Genomic DNA, 22718 nt, shown 5'->3' with positions numbered 1-22718 from the left:
ACATCAATGATGAGAGAGAATCATTGACCCGCTGCCTCCTGCACACCCCCCACCGGAGATCACGCCCACAACCCCGGCATTTGCCCTCGACTAGAATCGAACCCGGGACCCTTCAGTCCGCAGGCCTATGCTCTATCCCCTGAGCCAAACGGCTAGGGCAGAACTCCTTTTTCTTATTGTGATTGGTAGGTTTATGAAAATTTCTAATAACATTTGTCAATTTTATTTATACCATGCCATATACACAATAAAAAGCTCACTTTCTTACCACAAAGCGCTGAAAACTCATCAGGTTTAGCATAAGTCAATACTGCAGCTAAAGCCTCTCTCCAATTTTTAAGGTCACAAGACTCAACAATCTCTTTCCAGTTCTTCATCACCACTGCAGTAATTAGCTTGGGAAAGAAAAACAAGGGGAAAATTAAAAACCTTTGGTATATTAATAAAAATTAGCTCTGGCTAACCAATCATATATTTCAAAAACTATTAGTATGCATAGTATTTCATGTTAAACAAAGCAGCAGCAAAGGAAAATATATCCTTGAACTAACTGACATAGAATATAGTATTATTTTTCTTCTAAAAGAAAAAATCATACAAATATACTGGATTAAATTCTGAGAAAGAAAAGTATAGAGTGTTATCAAAACATTTAACAGGAAGTCATGACCTGGTCTGATGGATCAAGAAAAATTTTCTGAGCATATAGACATTTGAGATATGAAGTCAGAATTAACTTCATCAAGAAGGAAAACAACATTTCAGGCCAAGGGAACACTAGGTGCAAAGTCCTGAGAGAGAAAGGCACATGGAGTATGTGAGGAACTGAAAGGCAGCCAGTGTGGCTGAAAGATAAAAGGGGAGAAAGTGACATGAGACCAGGCTAAGGAGACTGACGGGAACCAATGCTAGAAGGACTAGCCCAGGGACAACTTTTATTAAAAGAAATTTAGTAACATTAAGTGAGGCTTAAAAATGTTTAGACCCTCTGCACCAGAAATGCCTTTCCTAGGACTACATACAGCCTCATTAAATAATTAGAAATTCTTACAGATTTTAGGCATAACAAAGATGTTTATCACTAATTTATCTGTATTAGGAAAATGTTATAAACTACCTAAACACCCCAAAATAAGGGAAATCATATATCACTGCTATAGAATATTACAGAACAATTAAAAATTTTTGTAAGAATCTTTAATGATATGAGAAAATGTTTGCAATGTAAGTGACAATATCTATAGGCAAAACCACACACATATATACATATATGATCCTGACTCTGTTTTTAAAAGTTCTAAAATACATAGGAAGACGTATGAAAAATTGCAATCAATTTGGGATTAAGAGGTACCAATTTGATGGGAGAATTAGAAGGTGCTAAATTTTTATATTTAAAATGTGCTATGTTCTTTCAAAAATATTATACAATAAAAAATATGAAAAGTATTATTCATTTTAAAAATTATAAATTCAAAGAATAAAAAAAATACACCAAACTATCAACAATACCTATTTCTGGGTCCATAAGTTATGGGTGGGATTTGTGTTCTTTACTGTTTTTGGCATTTCAATTATCTACCATAATAGCAATTTTTAGCCAGTGTGCCATGGCAAGCATACAAGTATGCCACAAGAATTTTTATTTTTATTTTTTATTTTTTTTAATGTAGTTTATTGATTTTCTACAGAGAGGAAGGGAGAGGGATAGAGAGTTAGAAACATCGATGAGAGAGAAACATTGATCAGCTGCCTCCTGCACACCTCCGCACTGGGGATGTGCCCGCAACCAAGGTACATGCCCTTGACCGGAATCGAACCGGGACCCTTGAGTCTGCAGGCTGACGCTCTATCCACTGAGCCAAACTGGTTAGGGCGACCACAAGAATTTTTAAAACATGCAATACCTGGCTATTGGAAATCATACTGACTTCTTTTCCCTTAGACTGTGAAATAAAAAGAGACAAGAAGCCAACACAACAATAGCTGTCCGGTGTGAGTGAATCAAAATTATACACTTTTTTTGGGTAAGATCATCAAAAAATATATTTTTTGGTGTGCACAGAATTTTAGTAGTTTATGTGTGCCATGAGATGAAAAAGGTTGAAAATTGTTGGTCTATATAAGAGGGAATTGTTTTTATAATCAGATAAAAGTTCTTGTGTATCTATTTTTAAAATAACATACCCTGGTAATTTTGCTTTGGGATTTTGCAAAGTATTTTTTCTGTGTTCGAGCCAAGAGTTCTTGTCCACCTGCTATCGCCAATATTATGGCGTCAGCCATGCGGTTATCATGTAAACAAAGGTCAACAGCACTCTCAAAGTTACCCGTCAGCAAAGCCTGAGTAATTAAGCCATCGATATCTGCAATAAGGAAATCAAACACCCAAGTTAAATAAATATCTTTGTTACAAGGAAAAATACTACACATATCAACTTCTACATGTACACAGAAAAGAGAAAGAAAAAAAATGCTAATTTCTGAATATTACTGGTGATTAATTTCTAACACAATTGGTTGTAATCTATGGAAATATACCAAGAGCATGTAAGTAAAATCTGTTAAGAAAACACATTTTTCCAGATTGCTTAACCTGGAGTAATAAATATCATTCTACAGTTTCTATCACATAGTTGTCAGAACATTCTACCATTTCTAAGGCATAATTTCACATACAAATGATAACTGGGTTCTTTTTTTCAACCCTCCATCACCTGTGACAAAACATTTCTAACTTAAACTTAAGAACTATTTGCTTTCAAATGGTTAAAAAAAATCAGAAGTTAAAACCAACGGTACTTACCCCCACTGATGGAGATGTTAAATGGTCCTCCAGCTGAAGGTAGAAATTCAGATTCTTGTTTTTCCTCTTTAATATGCTAAAGAGATGAAAGGGCAACAATTTACGAGAATGAAATTGTGGAACAATTTTCTGGCAAAACAAAATTTACATATGATTATTCACCTACTGACTGAATGACGTGCCAAGTTTTCCAGAAAAGTGCTCAGATCCAAGTTTACACTTAATATCTATCAATTCCCTATGGATTAATTCCTATTGTATGATCACAAATAAAAATCCAAGATCATCAGAAGTAATGTTAAATAAACTGAAGTATACATATCCATTGTTGGCTGAAGAATTTTTGTTTTCTTAGGTACCTTGACAAAGAGTAGCTTGAAACATACAAAATAATGTTTTTAATCAGGCTAACTTAGATTTCAAAACAGCCCTGCTTCTACACATCTAAAATTTTCTGTCTACTAGTTTTAACTATAGGGTCTTTTTGTTTTTATTGAGTAAGTCATGAAAAAAAATCATCTGCTGTCCTCACATAAGTGCAATATAAACAGATTACTTATGAATAGATTTTGTGTTCTCTTCAATTAGTCATTCCCAGAACATCAGATTTATCTGGTAAAAATATATACACTGCTATAAATTTCTGAGACTATGTGTAAGACTGAGTAAATATAAATTCAATATATATATATATATATATATATATATATATATATATTTTTAGGAGAAAAGTATATAATGGAGGCATATTGCTGGCAAATAGTTTATTATTTTTTAAAATATATTTTTATTGATTTCAGAGAGGAAGAGAGAGGGAGAGAGAGAGAAACATCAATGATGAGAGAGAATCATTGATTAGCTGCCTCCTGCACGCCCCACACTGGGGATTGAGCCTGCAACCCAGGCATGTGCCCTTGACTGGAAACAAACCTGGGACCCTTCAGTCCACAGGCCAACACTCTATCCACTGAGCCAAACCAGCTAGGGCTTTTATTTTATTTTTTTTGCGGGGGGCGGGGGGGGGGGGAAGCAAATACTTTAAATGCCTTCTATATATAAAAATTCAAAAGAAGACAAAAAATAAAATATATCAGAGATGACAGAAAATTTTAAAGAAAAGCACAGATGAGATAAAAGACATATTTTCTGTGCTTGTCAGACCTACACAACTGAATGTAAAAGCACCTAATATTCAAAGTCAGGGGCATTTTTGGACTGGGTAATTTTTTTTTTTTTTTTACCTGTTTATGTTCTTTTTTATTTTTTTTATTTTTTATTGATTAAGATATTACATATGTGTACCCTCTACCCCCCCTCTCCCCGCTCATCCCCTCACCCCTCCGTTGTCCGTGTCCATTGGTTAGGCCTATATGCTTGCATATAAGTCCTTTGGTTGATCTTTCCCCCTTGCCCCCACCCTCCCCTACCTTCCCTCCAAGGCCCGACAGTCCAATCAATGCCTCTCCGTCTCTGGATCATGGACTGGGTAATTTTAGTGCAGAGCACAGCATATGTAAATAATGCTTACTTAGTTAATTTGGACTATTACAGGGAATAACTATAACCTTAATTCTTTGCCCAACTAAAGAGAAACATTTTAACTCAAACAAAAGAATCAGAACTTAAGTTATTCACATTAAGGAATAAATCAGATACTGATATGGTTATGTTCACTAACATGCACCAAAACAGCATTTTTAATTTTAACTCACAATTCTTCAAATTTGCCTTCTAAAAAAAATTCATAAACCTTTATTTATGAACTTCTGCAATATATAAAAGGCAAAAAATATACCATTTATTACATGTTGAATATCTTCAATGTGTAATCTACTATGTTTGATAAATAGCATCATCAAAATAAACAGCAAGATTTTATCACCTTACGATTTTTTCAAATACTCTGAAAGTATATACTGATGACTACTGTTTTATTAAATACATATTTTCTCACCTATTAATTCATGAGTATATCTCCAAATGATCTTCTATTTAATAATACATAGTTAATCTAGTTATACATAAATGGAAAAACATTTCTTTAATGTACCCTACAATTTTGTCTAGGTATTCCCAAAATTAGTTCAAAATTTTTATAAGATTTTAGCCATTATCCTTTATTCTCAAGTTAAATAAATGCTATTACTTCTAAGAAAACTGTTTTTTATAATCATCTTATAGTAGTCTAAATTTATTGATGAATTATTATGTTTATAACTTAGTAAAAATTAGTAAGAAACATTCCATAGTCAGGATAGCCCCATAATACAAAGAACAATGAAAAAGTCAAAGATGAGAAAAAAGAACTTGTTAATTATCCAAGATGAAATATAATTTAAAAGAAAAGTAATTATAGCATTATTCATTAGTTAAAAAAAAAAACCCAGAAAATTAAAAGGGAAAAAAATAAATGGTACAACTCTCGTGTTCAAGGACTCTTTTAAACTATTGTAAAAATGGTCACCTATAACTCAGAATACATTTACAGTAAATCATGACAATCAGTTTATTTAATGAAATACCCTTCACTTGAACTCAAAGTTCAAAAGACTAATTCAGAAGTTTATGTCACTGATAATGGGTCCTAAATATTAATATGCCAAGAAAAAACATCAACTTTACATACAATGCTCTGCAGATTTCTGAATAAAATCTCTTTTCAGGTTGACATCATATCCATATGACCAAATTAAGTCAATCTCACATCAACTGTTAATTTTAAGCCATATAATTCAGCAGACAGGTCAGAGAACTAAAGATTTCAGAGATGATACTTCCATCAAACTAGTAAACAGACTCCTTCCTTAAACATCTCTAAGAAAACAATATACTCCATCTTTACTTTGGAACAAGTAGCTAAGAAAAATTTCCATATTTCAATGTGAGATAAACAAATAGCACATATTTTTCAATGTAACTAAAAATGAAAAAAATAATAAGTACCTCTCCCAAGAGCTGCTCTTCAGCAGCGGGGCTCTCCTCCCCATCACTCTGTGCTACTTGGTCAGAGTCTTTAAGAGCCTTTAGTACACAAAACAATTGCAGAGGAAGTTGAAGAATGTAGCATTAAAAGGTTATTAGTGAACAAGGAAGACAAACGACCCAATAAACAACATTCAGGGCTAGTTTAATCATAAGAAGCAATACTAAGTAAATTTATTTGAGAAACACCATTAGAGGAAAAGCAAAAAGCCATCACAGCTGAGACCTTCCCTTTCTTTCCTACTAAATGTCCCCTCAGTATAAAAGACCTTAAGTATGTGAGCAGTCGTTTTGTTTTTCCTCTTTTGTGAAATTTATATACTGTCAAGAGCAAGGAATGCTCTACCAGCTAAATAAGGAAAACTCTACCAGCTAAATTTGTATTATGTTAACATGAGAATTTATTCACTTATTAAAATATCTACAGTCAGCATTCATTTTTACAACATAAAGCAATAAAACAGAGAAATTTCTTAAATTACATTTCCTTTTTGTCATATCCTAAACCAACATTCTAGAAGGTAGCTATTTTTAAAGGCCTTCTTACCACATTGGGTCCATCCACTTTGTTCAAGGCCAAAGCAATCTGAAATAAAAACAACAACTCACCTACTAAATGGAATTCTATTTTAAGGTACATAGCAAATGTTCACCTCTTACTCCATTCTCATTGGCAAAAATTCAGATCAGGAACAGTATGTGTAAGAAAAGAATAAAATCTCTGCAGAACTGATTCTCAATGGTTCTAGTTTCAATCACAAGGAGTTCCACTGCTCACGTATCACCTCACTCAACGACAAAACTAACTTCAAAATAAGCACGTTTTCTTCTCCTTTGTCTTAAATAAAATAACTATAACTATTTTTAAAAAATATTTCTTCAGGTACTCACTCTGGAAAGAACTGCTATAAGTAGTATTTTGATAATCAAATTCTATTTTGTTAGTGTTTGCTATCTGGTATGCAGTAACGTTTTCATATCAATCTCTTAAAAACCTAAAGAAGTTACAACATCAAGAAGAGCAGACTAATAATAAAGTTAATATAAAAGAAATCTAAAGGTGTGACCAAAGACACACAGCCAGTGGGGCTGTGATGTGACCCCAAGACTGACAGCATGTATTCTGCATGCCTAGTATGCAGTATCCAACCTGTACCATGTATGTGACAACCCTGCAATGCTATAGAAACTTTTAGTCATTTTCAAAGAATGACAAGGGTTAATATAAATTACACAAAGAATCTACAATATGTCCTTCAAGGTTTTCAAAGTCAGAGTGTTCTACTGTCCTGCTGTTCATGGCAACATTGTGGAATAATAATTAAGCCCCTCTTAGAGAAGAAAACTGGAAAACTGGAATACAACTTCCTTTTTAAAAGGGAATCTTTAAAAAATTAAAGTATTAAGCAAATCTCTTGGACTTTTTGTTTATTCAGGTTGAATGCAATAAATCTCCCTTGTTCTAGAATATTTACTAGTTGCTTGTTAGCTGGAACAACTCAACACAGTTTGGGAATTGTGGGCTAAAGGCATGAATAGCTAGGGTGGAAAATTGTGATAGCTTGAAATAGTACCCTATTTTTCATCACTTAAGTTGTGGTGAATGTGGGGTGATCTCTAACAGTTTCCCTCTCTCCCCCCCCAAAAGCCACTGGTTACACACCCTCCTAAAAATCTGTGTTATTTCCAGTGCTTGAGGTTCACAGTCTCTTTTTAAAAAAAATATATTTTTATTGATTTCAGAGAAGAAAGGAGAGGGAGAGAGAGATGGAAACATCAATGATGAGAGAGAATCATTGACCGACTGCCTCCTGCATGTCCCCCAGTGAGGATTGAGCCCGCAACCTGGGCATGTGCCCTTGACCGGAATCAAACCCAGTCCCCAGGCTGACGCTCTATCCACTGAGCCAAACCAGCCAGAGCGGTTCACAGCCTCTTATCATTCAAAGCCCAATCCTTCCTGACACAGCTCTTTAAATTGAAGATGGTTCTGGTAGCTTCAAAATTCAGTATAAAGTGGAATTCCACAATTAACAATAGTACTCAAAACTTAGGCAACCAAAAACAAATTCTTATAAATATTTATTGAATGATTGTGATTATCTGTGTAGAATTTTATTTTTAATATGTTTTTATTGATTTTTAGAAAGAGAGAAAGGGAGAGGGGTAGAGCAATAGAAACACCGATGAAAGAGCAACATCATCGATGGGCTGCCTCTTAGATGCACCCCCACTGGGCCACAGTGTCCAGGCTAGAACTTTATTTTTAAAAACCTATTCTACATAAACATTTTACTTGTATAAGAACAACCTTTTCACTTTTCCAAAAGTTTACCTTTTTTCCTAGGTCTTCTTTACTATATCCTAGAAGTTGAAGGTATTTTCCACGAGAATCATCTTCAAAGTTTACCTTTAAAAAGACATATTCTTGAAACAAAGACCTGCATATAAAGGCCTAATTTTTAATTAATTGATCAAATTTCTAGTAGAATTATTAAAAATATCTAACATCTACTATATCAACTGGAAGGTTCACTTTAAGAAAGAATCCAAAGAATAGTTTTTCTTTAAATATTTTTTTTTTAAATAATAAGAATACTTCTAGTTATCCTGGTTGAATAAAGCTTACTTTTAAAACTGTAATTTTTGTAAATACAAACTAACTCATGTATACTAAGTGCTATGTTCTAATTTTCAATAGGTCTGGTGAATATTATATCCTTCTCACATAAGGTCATCCATTATACTGATTTTTACTTATTAAAAAAGTACTTCATATTAGGCTTTTAAAAAAAGAAGGAGAAAAAAAGAGAAGAACTCCTGACATAAAAAGTTAGGTCATGTGCTCTTCATAAGGATTCCTTAATTTCATCACATTATTCTGATTGTTTCTTTAATAGGAAGGCAGATTTAGAATATAATTGGAGTAGTTAAATTTGCAAGTAATGAAATAAAATTGTTTTAATTCCAACTTTACCTTCAAAAAGGACCACACATTTTTTTCAAAATCCGACTGAGAAGCATCAATTTTTTTCTGACAATAATTGACAAAGCCTTGTGACTGCACGACCTGCTGAAGTTGGTCTGAACGGCTGAGGAATTCCTTTTCGGTTACAACCTGACTAATGAACACGTGCTGCTGCAGCTCAGCTCCCTGCTGAGACTGCACTTTGACATTCTCAAAGGTAACCAGTTTGCCTCCAAACTATAAAAGAACAAACAAACAAAATCAATTTGAACCACAAGGATGTGGCCAGAAAACATGCTATTGTAAACATGCTAACAGAAAGAATTGTGACCTAAATAAATACATATCCCTTTGGATAAAGTTAGCTGACACATACTCCCATACCCCACAATTTGACCCTGTCTTCAATTATTATTCCTTTTCACAAAACCCACCTTCAAGATAAAAATGTACTGCTTACTGTGCCCCAATTTCTTACCTACTTCATTTTATTAACTTCCACATGCTCAATGCTACTTCCCTTCAAGGCCCAGGCAATGTCATCACTTCTTCCATCCCAGATGCTTTCAGTGTATTATATATCTTTTGATTCAACTATTCTCTTTTGATTCAACTGTCAGTAATATGTATTTGCCTCAGATGCTGTTCTAGAGTTTTAGAAGATGGCGGAACAGGCCACTCTTGCAAAATATACCATTTGACATAATGATAATTTTGAGCTAATGACTACTTGAAAACAAGCAGGAACAAGGCACTCTGACCTTTTCTGTTCTTCCTGAAAGTAGGAGATGAAACTCCCATATAAGAGCTGCTCTCCCTATACCAAGAGTAAAGAAACATTCTTATCACCAGAGATGAGAGTTAAGGCTGAGAGAAATCTATACCAACAGTTGTTAAATAACAATTATCTCCCTTTAGTCTCTTTCTATATTTTTACTTTTCTACAATTGCCATCTGTTCAACCTAGTATATAAGCACTTAGACTTTGCCACTTTTTTGAGTCTTCATTTTCCTATGGAATTTCCATGGACATTTAAACATCTGTATGCTTTTCTGTTATTCTATCTTATGTCAATTTAATTCTTAGGCCATGCCAAAAAACTGAGGAGGGTAGATGCAAAGTTGTGTCTTCTCTATATTTAAAGGAAGGCTCTGTGTCTACTTTATTCTTTTATTACCTAAAGTACCCAATATCTGCCTTGTATATAGCAAGTAGACAGTTAAATCTAATTAATGTATTCATAAAAAATAAACATAGGTAAAGAAGAAAATACAGGACCAAATTTGGTTCTTTATACTCAGTAATTTTTATACAAGGATTATTATCTTTACACCAACTAATCTTTTCTTTTTTACTTATAAAATTTTTTACTTATTTTAGAGAGAAGACAGGGGAGAGAGAGAAAGAGAGAGAGAGAGAGAGAGAGAGAGAGAGAGAGAGAGAGAAATGAAGAGAACATCAATGTGAGAGAGAAACATTGACTGGCTGCCTCCTGCATGCAGCCCAACCAGGGATCGAACCAGAAATCTGGGTATGTACCCTGACTGGGAATGGAACCCGCCACTTTTTGGTGTACGGATGATGCAATGAACTGAGCCACACCAGCCAGGACTACACAACTTATCTTACTAAATATTTAATATATTAAAAGTGTTTGTTATGTCAGGCATAATAGGACATACCCAGACATAAAACATAGCCACTATCCTTAAGAAACTAACATGAAAATAAAACTGGACACAAGCACAGATAAGACCATGATATGGAACTTCACAGAAGGGTGAAAAGCAATGGGTTTTCTCAAGTTTTAGGGAAGTATGAGAAAACTGCACCCAAAAGCAAGACCTAAACTGAACTTAACAGGATGATTAGGTTTATTTAATTGGTTCTATGTATTATCATTATAATGTTACATTATAAGAATGTAAATGCTGTTTGCTAGCCATCGGTTTTTTAAATCATCCAAAACGAATACAGAAAACTTAAATATTGCTACTGAATAAAAATATTTTTAAAATCTTAGTAATTTAATTTATAAACATTGAAAGAAATAAAAAATTTGGAAAGGTTAAAAATAGAAAGTATAGCCCTGGCTGGATAGATCAGTTGTTTAGAGCATCATCCCAATATGCCTGGGGTCGATCCCTGGTCAGGGCACATACAAAAATCAACGAATGAATGAATCAATAAGTTCAACAACAAATGTCTCCGTGTGTCTGTCTGTCTGTCTGTCTGTCTGTCTCTCTCTCTCTCCTAAGCTCCAAGTGAAGAAGAGAAGAAAGGACACAACCTCCTCCAAAAAATCTCCTAAAAAAAACCCCCATAAAAGGAATGAAAGAGGAGATGCAGAAGGAAGACAGGTTTAAAAAGGTGGAGGGAGAGATAGATTGTTGTTGTACAATGTGAATGTAGTTAACACCACTGAACTGTTATGTTTTAAAATGGTCAAAATAGCCCTGAGTAGTTTGGCTCAGTAGTTGAGCATCAATCTAAGAACCAGGAGCTCATAGTTTGATTATCCATCAGGGCGCATGGCCAGGTTGCTGGCTCAATCCCCAGCAGGGGGCCTGCAGGAGGCAGCCAATCAATGATTCTCTTTCATCAACGTTGTTTCTATCGCTCTCTCCCTCTCTCATCCCCTCTAAAATCAATAAAAATCTTAAAAAAAGAAAAAAAGGGAGTAGATCCCACTTTTCCTGAGAAGCCATTTTAAAATATATTTTATTGATTTTTTACAGAGAGGAAGGGAGAGAGATAGAGAGTTAGAAACATCGATGAGGGAGAAACACCGATCAGCTGGCTCCTGCACATCCCCTACTGGGGATGTGCCTGCATCCAAGGTACATGCCCTTGACTGGAATCGAACCTGGGACCCTTGAGTCCGCACCACAGGCCAACGCTCTATCCACTGAGCCAAACCAGCTAGGGCAGAGAAGCCATTTTAAATGAAGAAAAAGTCACAGACACATTTCAAACTCAATCTTCTTCCATCAGAGTGATCCTACAATAACATTTTTCTATGATAAGTCCTTTGTGATTATGGACCATAAAAACAAATCCACCTACTGAAAAGGAAGCACCAATAGGCCTTCGGATCCATTTGGGTGGCTTCTTCAGAGGCAACACTATACTATGCTGAGCAGCCTGCTGAGGAATTTGTAATGGAGGAAGGGGCTGTCCTGTGCCAAAGGGATCAAGATTTCCAAAAGATGATGAAAGCTAAAAAAAATAATAATAATGTGAGTATTTCTAACTTGTACAAGACATGTTTTCAAGTTATATCCAAGAATTATTTTATCACAGTTATCCAATTAATCAGTATTGCTGATCAGTAAAATCATTTTCAAACTAATTACATAATAAGATGATAAAAAAACCTCAACATTTCCTATTACCTTGTCGGCTTGTTTCTGCCTCAAGCCATCTGTACTCCCTCCCATGATAGAGTACACACTGATACGCCCATCAAAGGAAGCAGCTGACAAGACAGCAGGATTTCTGGGACACCACTGAATATCAAAGCACCACTGTGTGTTGGTGGGGAGTTCATATAAGACCTAGGCAAAAGTTAGAAGATGGCATACAGTCACTTTATAGCCAAAACACCTGAATTAGAATGATCAACAAGTACAGCTTAAACATTTTTTTTAGAAAGTGTCTTTAGCCAAGAAAAACAAGTATAAGAATTTCTTTAAAGTACAAGAAAGTCCATTATGATAGTCTGTTATGATAAAAAAGGAATGCTACTCAAAATGTCGGCCACATTTGGAATAAGTACATCTTAAAAACTGAAGTTTTTATTGATGCATCTGAAAGACCAGAACACTCTATTAGAGTTAGCTTATTAGACTCTAAAAGATCACTAGTGTGTTATCCAAATGGTTTTGTTCACTAAGATCTAAACAACCATATTTAGACTATTTGAAGACCAAAATGTAAAAATAATCTTGAGAAGGAAGAATTCACTGAGAAATTTGGCTTTTGGTCAAAGCAAGAAAACAAGTACACATCGTTCTTCTTACAGTATGATCAAAACAGAATTCAGCATAAACACTGTTTTAGAAGGAAAAGAATATTGAATTATTATAAAAATGCCTGATATAAGACCTTTACAATGCAATAACTTTTGCTAACTCAAAATTAGTGTGATAGTAACTGATGCTCTTCAAAGAGTATAGGTTTTGTGGCATTAAGAAAGGGAATGAGGCCGAAACCGGTTTGGCTCAGTGGATAGAGCGTCGGCCTGCGTACTGAGAGGTCCCAGGTTCGATTCCGGTCAAGGGCATGTACCTGGGTTGCGGGCATATCCCCAGTGGGAGATGTGCAGGAGGCAGCTGATTGGTGATTCTCTCTCATCGATGTTTCTAACTCTCTATCTCTCTCCCTTCCTCTCTGTAAAAAATCAATAAAATATATTAAAAAAAAAAAAAGGGGGAATGAGGAGTTATTGTTTAATGGGTACAGAGTATCAATCTGAGAAGATGAAAAAGTTCTGGATATGGACGGTGGTGATGGTGGTTCAACAACGTATACTGAACTGTATACCTAAAAATGGCTAAAATGGTATGTGCTATGTGTATTTTACCACAATAAAAGAATACGTATAATATGCACCTTTCAAAAGAAAAAGAAATAAAATTAGTTTAACTTTGGCTTATGTAACATTTAAAATGTTTTATTTTATAAGAAAACAGAATTAAGTGTAAAGGTATTTTAGCCTGCTTGTCTTTCATGCTTAAATTGATTGATAAGATTCAAAGTTTCATAATATTTCAATCACCTGTGTATTTTTAATTTGCCTTTGAATAAAAAAATCTACATTGTTTTAGTTTCAGAATGCATGAAAGTTTATCACTTCAAAGTCTGATATGCACACAAACTAATCAAATGCAAAAATTTCATTTTACCAATTTACATAACTGAGAAAATTAGAACAATAATTTCTATGAATTTTGAACTCACCTGGGAAGGCACAGTGTAAAATGCAAGATTTTTATTATTTGGTGTATAAATCATGTAATATAAGACAAAACTTACTATTTTAATTTTTTCTCTTGTCTCTCCTAACTTTAATGTTTCTACATTCTTACAGACATCACTCCATCTGAAAACTTTAAATCACAAATCAAGTAACAGAAGTACTTGTTTTAACATTATAGATTAAAACCTATTGAAGATACTTTTTATTTTTTACTAGTATTCCATCAGGGTAACTAGCAAAGTACTTGCAATAATCTAACAATTTTTAAAAAGTAAAAGTTTATAAAAGCTATAATTAAAATCTGCAGCCTCTTGCCCAACACTGAAAGGAGAACCATTCAATTATTAAAAATAATAGTTAAAAGAAAATTTTAGTATATAAAACAAAGCAAATAAAATTATATTTATACAGTATTTACATTTAATAAGGTAAAATGTCCTACATCTAAATTTCTATAGGTAAAACATATAAATTTATATTACAAAGTATTATATTCGTACTGTATAATTCACAAAAGAGAATCAAAACCCATCTCTACTGGTTTCCAGAAGTCAAAGAGGATCTTCAGGAATGGCAGAGCAGGAAAAAGAACCAACCCTTGAACACTCCTACTTTGAAGGCACTGATTTACAGAAACCACATGTTAAATACATCAGTCCAAGTATTTCTGAGTCTAGGTCAGGGGTTCTCAACCTTGGCTGCACATTAGAATCACCCGGGAATCTTTTTAAAATCCTGATTTCTTTGTTATGGGGTGGGCCCACAACATTAGTAACAAAGAAACAGAATTTCCAGAGGATGGGGCCCAGAAAAGATTCCCAGGTGATTCTAATGTGCAGCCAAGGTTGAGAACCACTGGTCTAGGTAAACACCTTTTATTGTAAATGGGGGTGGAGTATGATTACTAGTTTCAAATATACTATTTCAATGACTAATTTTCCCAGATGACACAACTGAGCTTAGATAATGTTCCTGATAAAAATCTCCAATAGATTAACATTTCACACATACCTCCATCTACTTTCATATGTCCTTAATTGTAATAATGCAATAAAGAATCCATGTGAAAAATTTCTTATTCAGGTAGAGATAAAATATTATGATAGCTATAAGTCTATGAAATGTTTCCTCTCCATACCTCTCCTGTGTTTGGGTTGGAGCAGAGAATCTTAGCATCTTTTCCACAGCTCAGTAACAATTCAGGATCTGCCATGCTCCAAGCAATTGCCAAAATTCCCCTTATAAAAAACACAAATAAATGAAGAAATTTTAAGCTTGAAAAAAACAAATCTCCAAATTATTTCTGTGTAAGCTTTAAAGACACACACTGCTAACAAAAATATAATTTCATATAATCTATCTGGAAAGCAATTTAGTAATGCATATGCTCTTTGATCATCACAAAGATATATACTAGTAATATAGTGTGCAGTGTATATTAGCAAAAAATAAAAACAAATGCCTAACATGAACTGTGTAGTAATAAATTACAGATCATCTTTAGATGGGAAAATGTGTAGTTAAAAATTCTGTTGTAGCCAAAACCGGTTTGGTTCAGTGGATAGAGCGTCGGCCTGCGGACTGAAGGGTCCCAGGTTTGATTCCAGTCAGGGGCATGTACCTTGGTTGCGGGCACATCCCCAGTAGATGTGCAGGAGGCAGCTGATTGATGTTTCTCTCTCATCGATGTTTCTGACTCTCTGTCTCTCTCCCTTCCTCTCTGTAAAAAAATCAATAAAATATATTTAAAAAAAATATTCTGTTGTAGCCCTGGCCAGTTTGGCTCAGTGAGTAGAGCATCGGTCTACGGACTGAAGGGTGCCAGGTTCGATTCCGGCTAAGGGCACATGCCTGGGTTGCAGGCTCGATCCCCAGTGTGGGGTGTGCAGGAGGCAGCCAATCAGTGATTCTTTCTCATCATTGATGTTTCTATCTCTCTCTCCCTCTCCCTTCCTCTCAGAAATCAATAAAAAAATATATATATTAAAAAAAAATTCTGTTGTAGAAATCTATTACTATTAAATGGTGTTCATAATTAATGAAAAAACGTTATGCACATAAATTCATATAAAATATGTAATCACATTAAATATTTACACATATATGTATATGTAAATAAATACAGATATGCACAATAAAATGTTTTACTTACAAGTAGGTAGGAAATATAACTATTTCACATTTCTTCTTTTTGTCTACATTTTCTAGCTTTTGTTATCAGAGAAGTTCTAGCACAGGAAATATTTTTTATTGATTTAAAAATTTGTCTCATAAAGTATTACAGATCCAAATGCCAAAGATCTGATTCTATAGTTCTTTTTGTGTTATAACTTTTTATTTTTATCCTAAGTATAACAAAAGTAGTATTTTTGGTAACTTTTCTGAAAATTCAGATTAGAATAGAGGGTGTTATCCCACCATCACACACATACAAAAAATTATTAAGAGTGTGTCTTTTCTATACTCATGCCTTTGTTGGGAGGAAAGTAAACATTATCATACCATGAAGAAAATACTAGAAACTAAAATTTAAATACCAGATACTAGAAAATATTAGATACTAGAAAAATACTAGAAACTAGACGTATATTTGCATATTTCTTAAAACAAAAACAAATTAATATCCCTCAATTCTCCTGAAAACATCACAGTAGCTAAGCCAATGAAGTGTTTTTCTTTCCCCAAAAAGTTGTTTTTAATTTTATATTTCTTACAATTTAAGTAATATCAGAATCAAAAAAGTATGGTACAGGAAAAGAACCCAAATTGTTTATGACTTTTATTTCCAATAGTTTATTTTTTTAAAGTTAAAATCTTTATAAAAATTATAAGGACAGTGTGATGTACACCCTAATACTTCTCACCTAGATTCACCAGTGGGGCCACATTTACTTAATGTCTTTCTCTCTCTGATCATTTGAGGTTAATTGCCGATATTATGGCATCTCATCCTTACACTTATCTCCAGGGATAAGAACATTCTCCTATATGACTACAATACAAATACATACTGAAAATACTTATTATTTATATGTAATACTTTAAAATAATATAGTTCATATTTAAATTTCCTCAATAATGTATTTTGTAACTGCCTCCCCCCTTTATAATTCAATCCTACATGTCAAGAATTTCAAGGCATGTCAAGAATGCCTTTTTAAAAAAATCCATATAATATTTAATATCACATTTTAAAGAACATTTAGGATTTAGATTTTTTTTTTTAACTCACAGAATGGTACATTGGAAATAACCCTAAAAATCATCTAACCCAACTCTTGCATTTATTAGAGGGAGAAAATTGAGAATTAGAGAGATTAATTTTCTCCTGGCACCCAGTATGGATTTATGCCTTGCTAAATTATGACCATTCCTAAAATCGTCAGTATAATGTAGCGTTAAGAGTATGAACTCTGATGCCCTGGCTGGTGTGGCTCAGTTGGTTGGGCATCATCCCGTGCACCAAAAGGTCACCAGATCAATTCCAGGTCAGGGCACATAACTAAGTTGTAGGTTCGATTCCTGGCCAGGGTGCGTACAAGGAGGCAACCGTTTGATGTTTCTCATATCGATGTTTCTCTTTCCCTCTCCCTTCCTCTCTAAAATCAATAAAAACATATTTTTAAAAAAGAGCGTGTTCTCCGAGATCAGAACGTTTGGATTGGAAGTCAGTATTTGAGTTATGTGATTCAGGTCAAATTTAAACTTGCTGAGCTTCATTTTCTAATCTATAAAAGGGGCTAATAGTACTTTCACCATAGATTTGTTATGAGGATTAATCAAGCTAATATTTATTTTTTTTTATTTTTATTTTTTATATTTTATTGATTTTTTACAGAGAGGAAGGGAGAGAGATAGAGAGTTAGAAACATCGATGAGCGAGAAACATCGATCAGCTGCCTCCTGCACATCTCCCACTGGGGATGTGCCCGCAACCCAGGTACATGCCCTTGACCGGAATCGAACCTGGGACCTTTCAGTCCGCAGGCCGACGCTCTATCCACTGAGCCAAACCGGTTTCGGCGAAGCTAATATTTAAAGTACTTGCATACTTTACATGTTATATAAGTGTTAGTGACAATGTAAGCTCCCTGAGGGCATACATTTTTGTCTATTATATTACCAAATCCTAGCACAGTAGTTGGTATACAGTAAGTGTTCAATAAGTATGTGTTACATGAATTTTTAAAAAACCTTATCTATATGAGAAAAATATTAGAATGTCTCAAAACCATTCATCTCTATATATAAAAGCCTAAGCGACTGAACGACTGAATGGCCAAACGACCTGTCAACCAGTTGCTATGATGCGCACTGACCACTAGGAGGCAGATGCTCAATGCAGGAGCTGCCCCCTGGTGATAAGTGCACTCCCACAGCCAACCTCCCATGGCCGGCCAACCTCCCATAGCCCTGATGGGGGAGGAGCCGGCCATCCAACCTCCTGTGGTCCCTCCCCTGGCTGGCCGGCCCCCCCCCAAATGCTGGTCAGGCCAAGGGACCCCACCAGTGCATGAATTCATGCACAGGGCTTCTAGTCCTATCTAATAATAGCCAAACATGGTAATTGACTGTACCTTCGCTACGCCTCCCATTGGCTAATCAGCACGATATGCAAATTAACCACCAACAAAGATGGCAGCTAATTTGCATACTGCAGGCAGGGTGGGTCAGCGCCATCCCGCCTGCCCTGCTGCCATCTGGGCCTGCTATCTGTGACCCGGGGCGGTGGGCATCCTGTGTGCGACCCGACCTGCGGCAGCCGAGCGGGGAGCAGCGATCCCCTGGCCTGCCCGGGCGTCCCGTGTGTGACCCAACCCAGGGCAACCGGGCGGGACAGTGTGGCTCCTCTGTCACCCCAGCTTCCTCATCACAGCTCCCTTGGGGGCCTAAGCCTTTTGTCGGATATCCCCCAAGGGCTCCCTGGCTGCCAGAAGGATGTGTGACTGCAAGCTTAGGCCTGATCCCCCGGGGAGTGGGCCTAAGTCGACAGTTGGACATCCCCCAAGGGGTCCTGGACTGCAAATGGGCACAGGCCGGGCTGAGGGACTCCCCCGACCCCCACCAGTGCACAAATTTTTGTGCACGGAGCCTCTAGTTCTTTAATAAAAAGCCAACTGAAGTGTAACATTTAAATAGGATTACATTTTAATGGGATTCTTTTCTCCTTTAGAAGGAGCTCAAGGAGAAGTCAAAAACTTTAAGACTTCTTAGTATGCAAATCCACTACACAGTGGGAAAAGGGATTTAAAGTTTTAGTTTATACATCCCTAAACAGGAAAGAAAAAAAAAAACACCCAAAAGTACTTAGAAAATCCTGCGACATTAAAAGGGATTTGTTTCTGTTTGAAAACATTGAACAAATACGCATAAGCTCCCTGGCTACCTAAATATCAATGATGGGAAATTTGCCAAATTACTAATTAAATTTAACGTGACTAAAACTAACATGAGAGCCCGGCTGGAGTGGCTCAGTGGTTGAGCACTGACCTATGCACCAGAAGGTCACGGTTTGATTCCCAGTCAGGGCACATGCTGGGATCGTGATCCCCAGTAGGGGGAGTGCAGGAGGCAGCCGATTGATATTTCTCTCTCATTGATGTTTCTATCTCTCTCCCCTCCCATTCTCTCTCTAAAATCAATAAAAATATATTTAAATAAATAAATAAGCTAACATGAGAAGATTCTCATATCTTTTTAACACATCCACACATTTATTAAAACTGAAAGCAAGCCCTAGTTGGTTTGGCTCAATTGATAGAGCATCAGCGTGTAGACCAAAGGGTCCCTGGTAGGGGCGCGTACAGGAGGCAACCAATCAATGTGTTTCCCTCACTCTTCCACTCTCCCTAAAAATCAATGGAAAAATATCCTTGGGTGAGGATTAATAAAAAACAAAACAAAACAAAACCTAAAAGTAAAATGAACCACATACTTTCTCAAAAGTGTTTCCTTTTAAATTAAAATAAAAAGAAAACAAACTTTTCAATTTTGCTTGACATTGAATGTTATGCAAGACTCTTCATAATTATGATGACCCTAAGAAAAAGCAAACTGTATAAAGTCAAGAGTTGTCCCAAGGTGTTGTGATCTACTGGAATTTTGGTCTATTAATTATTACCTGAAATAAGTAGTGGAAAATCCTCTACACATTTTTGTGTTCTTATGACATGATTTGGTTACCATTTTGGGGTACAGAAAATTAGATAACTACTGCTTAAAAGAAAAACAAACCATTTATTTACACTAACATTTACAAAAAATAGAAACAAAGTAGATTCTCTAGTTTAATAAAAATTATCTGATAAATCAAAGCAGTAAGTAAATGTTTTTAAAAATAAACAATTATGTTCGTTGAAAGAGCAGCATGATACCTGGCATGGTTTTCTAGGACACGGAGTGGAGTGGAGGCAAAGCGAAGATCCCACACCTGGACCACTGGTAACCTATCATCTTCAGATGCAAGGACCATCTGAGTAGCAACTTCAGGATGCCACGCCAACCCAGAGCAATGCATCTGCAGACAGTTAAGGCTAACATTTTTATCAGTCATATTATTTTATGAAAAGCCAAAATGAACTTAAGGAATATGCCTTTGTTGAAACAAACAGTAAAAAACATCATCTCAGGCTTAGTCTATTTAAAAAAAACACACAAAGTATCTGGGTGGAGGGAGAAGAGGGCATAGGAGGGATAAATGGGAATAAGAAAAGACTTGCTTTGGGGTGGTGAACACACAATACAATATACAGATGATGTATTATACAACTTTACACTTGAAACCTATATAATTTTATTAACTAATGTCACCCTAATAAATTCAATAAAAAAGTAAACAGACCTCCCAAAATCTAAAAAGTATTAAATTTTATTAAACAATCTTGAACAGTAGTCTTAGAAGTAAAAAGTTTAAATGTGTTCAACTCATCCAGCTATTTGATTCATAAAGCAATTCTAGGGCAGAACCTGTTTTGCTGCCAAAAATGTAACTAGGAGGAAGTTTGTTTTGTTTTGTAGGTTTTTTAAATATGTTTTTATTGATTTCAGAGAGGAAGAGACAGAGAGAGAGAAAAACATCAATGATTAGAGAGAATCATTAATTGGCTTCATCCTGCACCCCCCACACCGGGGATCAAGCCCTGAAATCTAGGTATGTGTCCTGACCAGAAATCAGACCTCAACCTCCTGGTTCCTAGGTCGATGCTCAACCACTGAACCATACTGGCTGGGCCAGGAGGAAATTTTATACAGATTTAAAATTTAACAGTTTCAGAAAAATAAAGAGAAAAAAATCTATATATATAAAAGGCTAACATGCAAAATGACCCCTCAGGAGTTCGATCGGGAGACTGGGAGTTCGATCTGATTGCTCACTATGACATTAGCTGATCGCCAGGGGACGGTGCGGAACGAAGGAAGGCCCTGGTCAGCAGCCAGCAGCAGGGGAAGAAAGGCCCCAGCTGGCAGCCGGAAGGCCCTGATGGGCCCTGATTGCCAACCAGGCCTGGGGACCCTACCTATGTGCGAATTTTGTACACTGAGCCTCTAGTATTTTAATAACAAAAATCCACACCTTTCTTCTATTTTATTAGAAAAATCAAGATAGAATGTCTAAGCAACAACTACCACATTTTCACATGGGGATAAATTAGCATTATTATTGAGAATTACTTGGAAGTTTGGGGATCCTATTAAGTATTTCAGAATATGACTGAAATGCTTACTGCATGCTTTATTTCACTGAAACCTGTTTTAAAACTCCTGATTCATTGGGAAAAACAAACCCCTGAAGAAATATTCTTATAAATAGTTTTTTGTTGTTGAAAAATTTTATACGTATTCTCTGATTTAGGCAAACTTGTTTTAGAAAATGTCAAACCATATAATGTGATTAAAAATAAACTAACAAAACAAAGCCCTATTGGTATCTAAATTATCTTACAGCACAAGATGACATCATATTAAGGAATTTGTAAGGTCAAAAATTTAATGTGTTATACAGCAGCATCTAATGGGCAAGTGGAAGAAGAATACAGTACCTAATAGAAGAGATGAAGCCAGGAGTTTGGAAACTGCAAGTTCAATCGTAAAATTAATTGTAGGAAACATCTTTACACTTTAGAGAAAGGTAAAAATGAATTAAAAAGTTGCTGTAATGCTTTGAAACAGCTAGCAAAGAAAAACACAAAGAATATCATAGAACAAGCCCCCAATCTCTCTCTTTATCATTAATAATATCCAACCTGGTTTATTGAGAGCTTTATTTTCCCTAAGGAAAAATCCTCTCATTCCCACATGACTGGCCCATGAAAATACAGGATTTGACTGTATAGAAATTTGATTTGTTGCCAACTCTGACAAACGATATGAATACCTACAGAAGAAATACAACATATTCATTACAAATCAATCATATACTTACCCTGTTATTATGATCACTGACTTTGATGATAGGTTCATTTTTTCTAAGATCCCAAACAGTGGCCCGGCCACTGGGACTGGCTGATGCTAAAATATGCTGGACTTGTCTATTCCATGCAATGCAGCTGATATCTTCTAGGGGCTAAAAGGAATAAACTATTAAAAACCATGTCTCAATTATAATAAAATTTAACTACAAATTCTGATCCTTCTTTTTAAAAAACAGGTAACTTAAAAATCTGATCTGTTCACTGCACAAATTTGCTTTACATTCCTAAGTTCTCAATATATACAATACTGTAATTATAATATTGTCTCATTCACCAGGCATTTATTAAGCTCCTGCTATAAATCAAGCACTGTTTTGTTATTTTTGCAAGTGCCATGAGGTAGACGACAGACCACAAAGCAGATGTAGGTCAATATAACAACTAGGCAGAGAAAAAGTTACAGCCTAGACAATGAGAAAAATATCTTTATAAGTGGTAGACCATAGGCTATCCTTATGCTACCTCCTCTCAAGATTGCCAAAATATTAGGTCCCATTATAAGGCTACTC

At 35.4% G+C, this 22718-nt stretch overlaps 1 protein-coding gene across 5 annotated transcripts in view; it reads right to left on the bottom strand.

The window, feature by feature from the left end:
- SEC31A (SEC31 homolog A, COPII coat complex component) overlaps window positions 1-22718 on the bottom strand; it is a 93873-nt gene that overhangs the window by 31338 nt on the left and 39817 nt on the right. For 4 of the 5 annotated variants that reach the window (XM_081090666.1, XM_081090667.1, XM_081090669.1 and 1 more), the window contains 12 exons: window positions 22161-22301; window positions 20113-20255; window positions 14877-14976; window positions 12153-12314; window positions 11824-11976; window positions 8766-8993; window positions 8124-8198; window positions 6336-6374; window positions 5750-5827; window positions 2807-2882; window positions 2188-2366; window positions 269-395 (listed from right to left, as the gene is read on the bottom strand). In XM_081090666.1, the coding sequence (XP_080946792.1) occupies window positions 269-395; window positions 2188-2366; window positions 2807-2882; window positions 5750-5827; window positions 6336-6374; window positions 8124-8198; window positions 8766-8993; window positions 11824-11976; window positions 12153-12314; window positions 14877-14976; window positions 20113-20255; window positions 22161-22301 (1501 nt within the window). The remainder of the gene's footprint in view (window positions 1-268; window positions 396-2187; window positions 2367-2806; window positions 2883-5749; window positions 5828-6335; window positions 6375-8123; window positions 8199-8765; window positions 8994-11823; window positions 11977-12152; window positions 12315-14876; window positions 14977-20112; window positions 20256-22160; window positions 22302-22718) is intronic. The other variant, XM_081090670.1, reaches the window with a different exon arrangement.

The sequence above is a fragment of the Myotis nattereri genome, assembly GCF_964212035.1.
Source record: "Myotis nattereri genome assembly, chromosome: 1".
Lineage (NCBI taxonomy): Eukaryota > Metazoa > Chordata > Mammalia > Chiroptera > Vespertilionidae > Myotis > Myotis nattereri.
The sequence above is the reverse complement of the archived record's forward strand: the minus strand, read 5'-3'. Positions and strand labels throughout refer to the sequence as shown.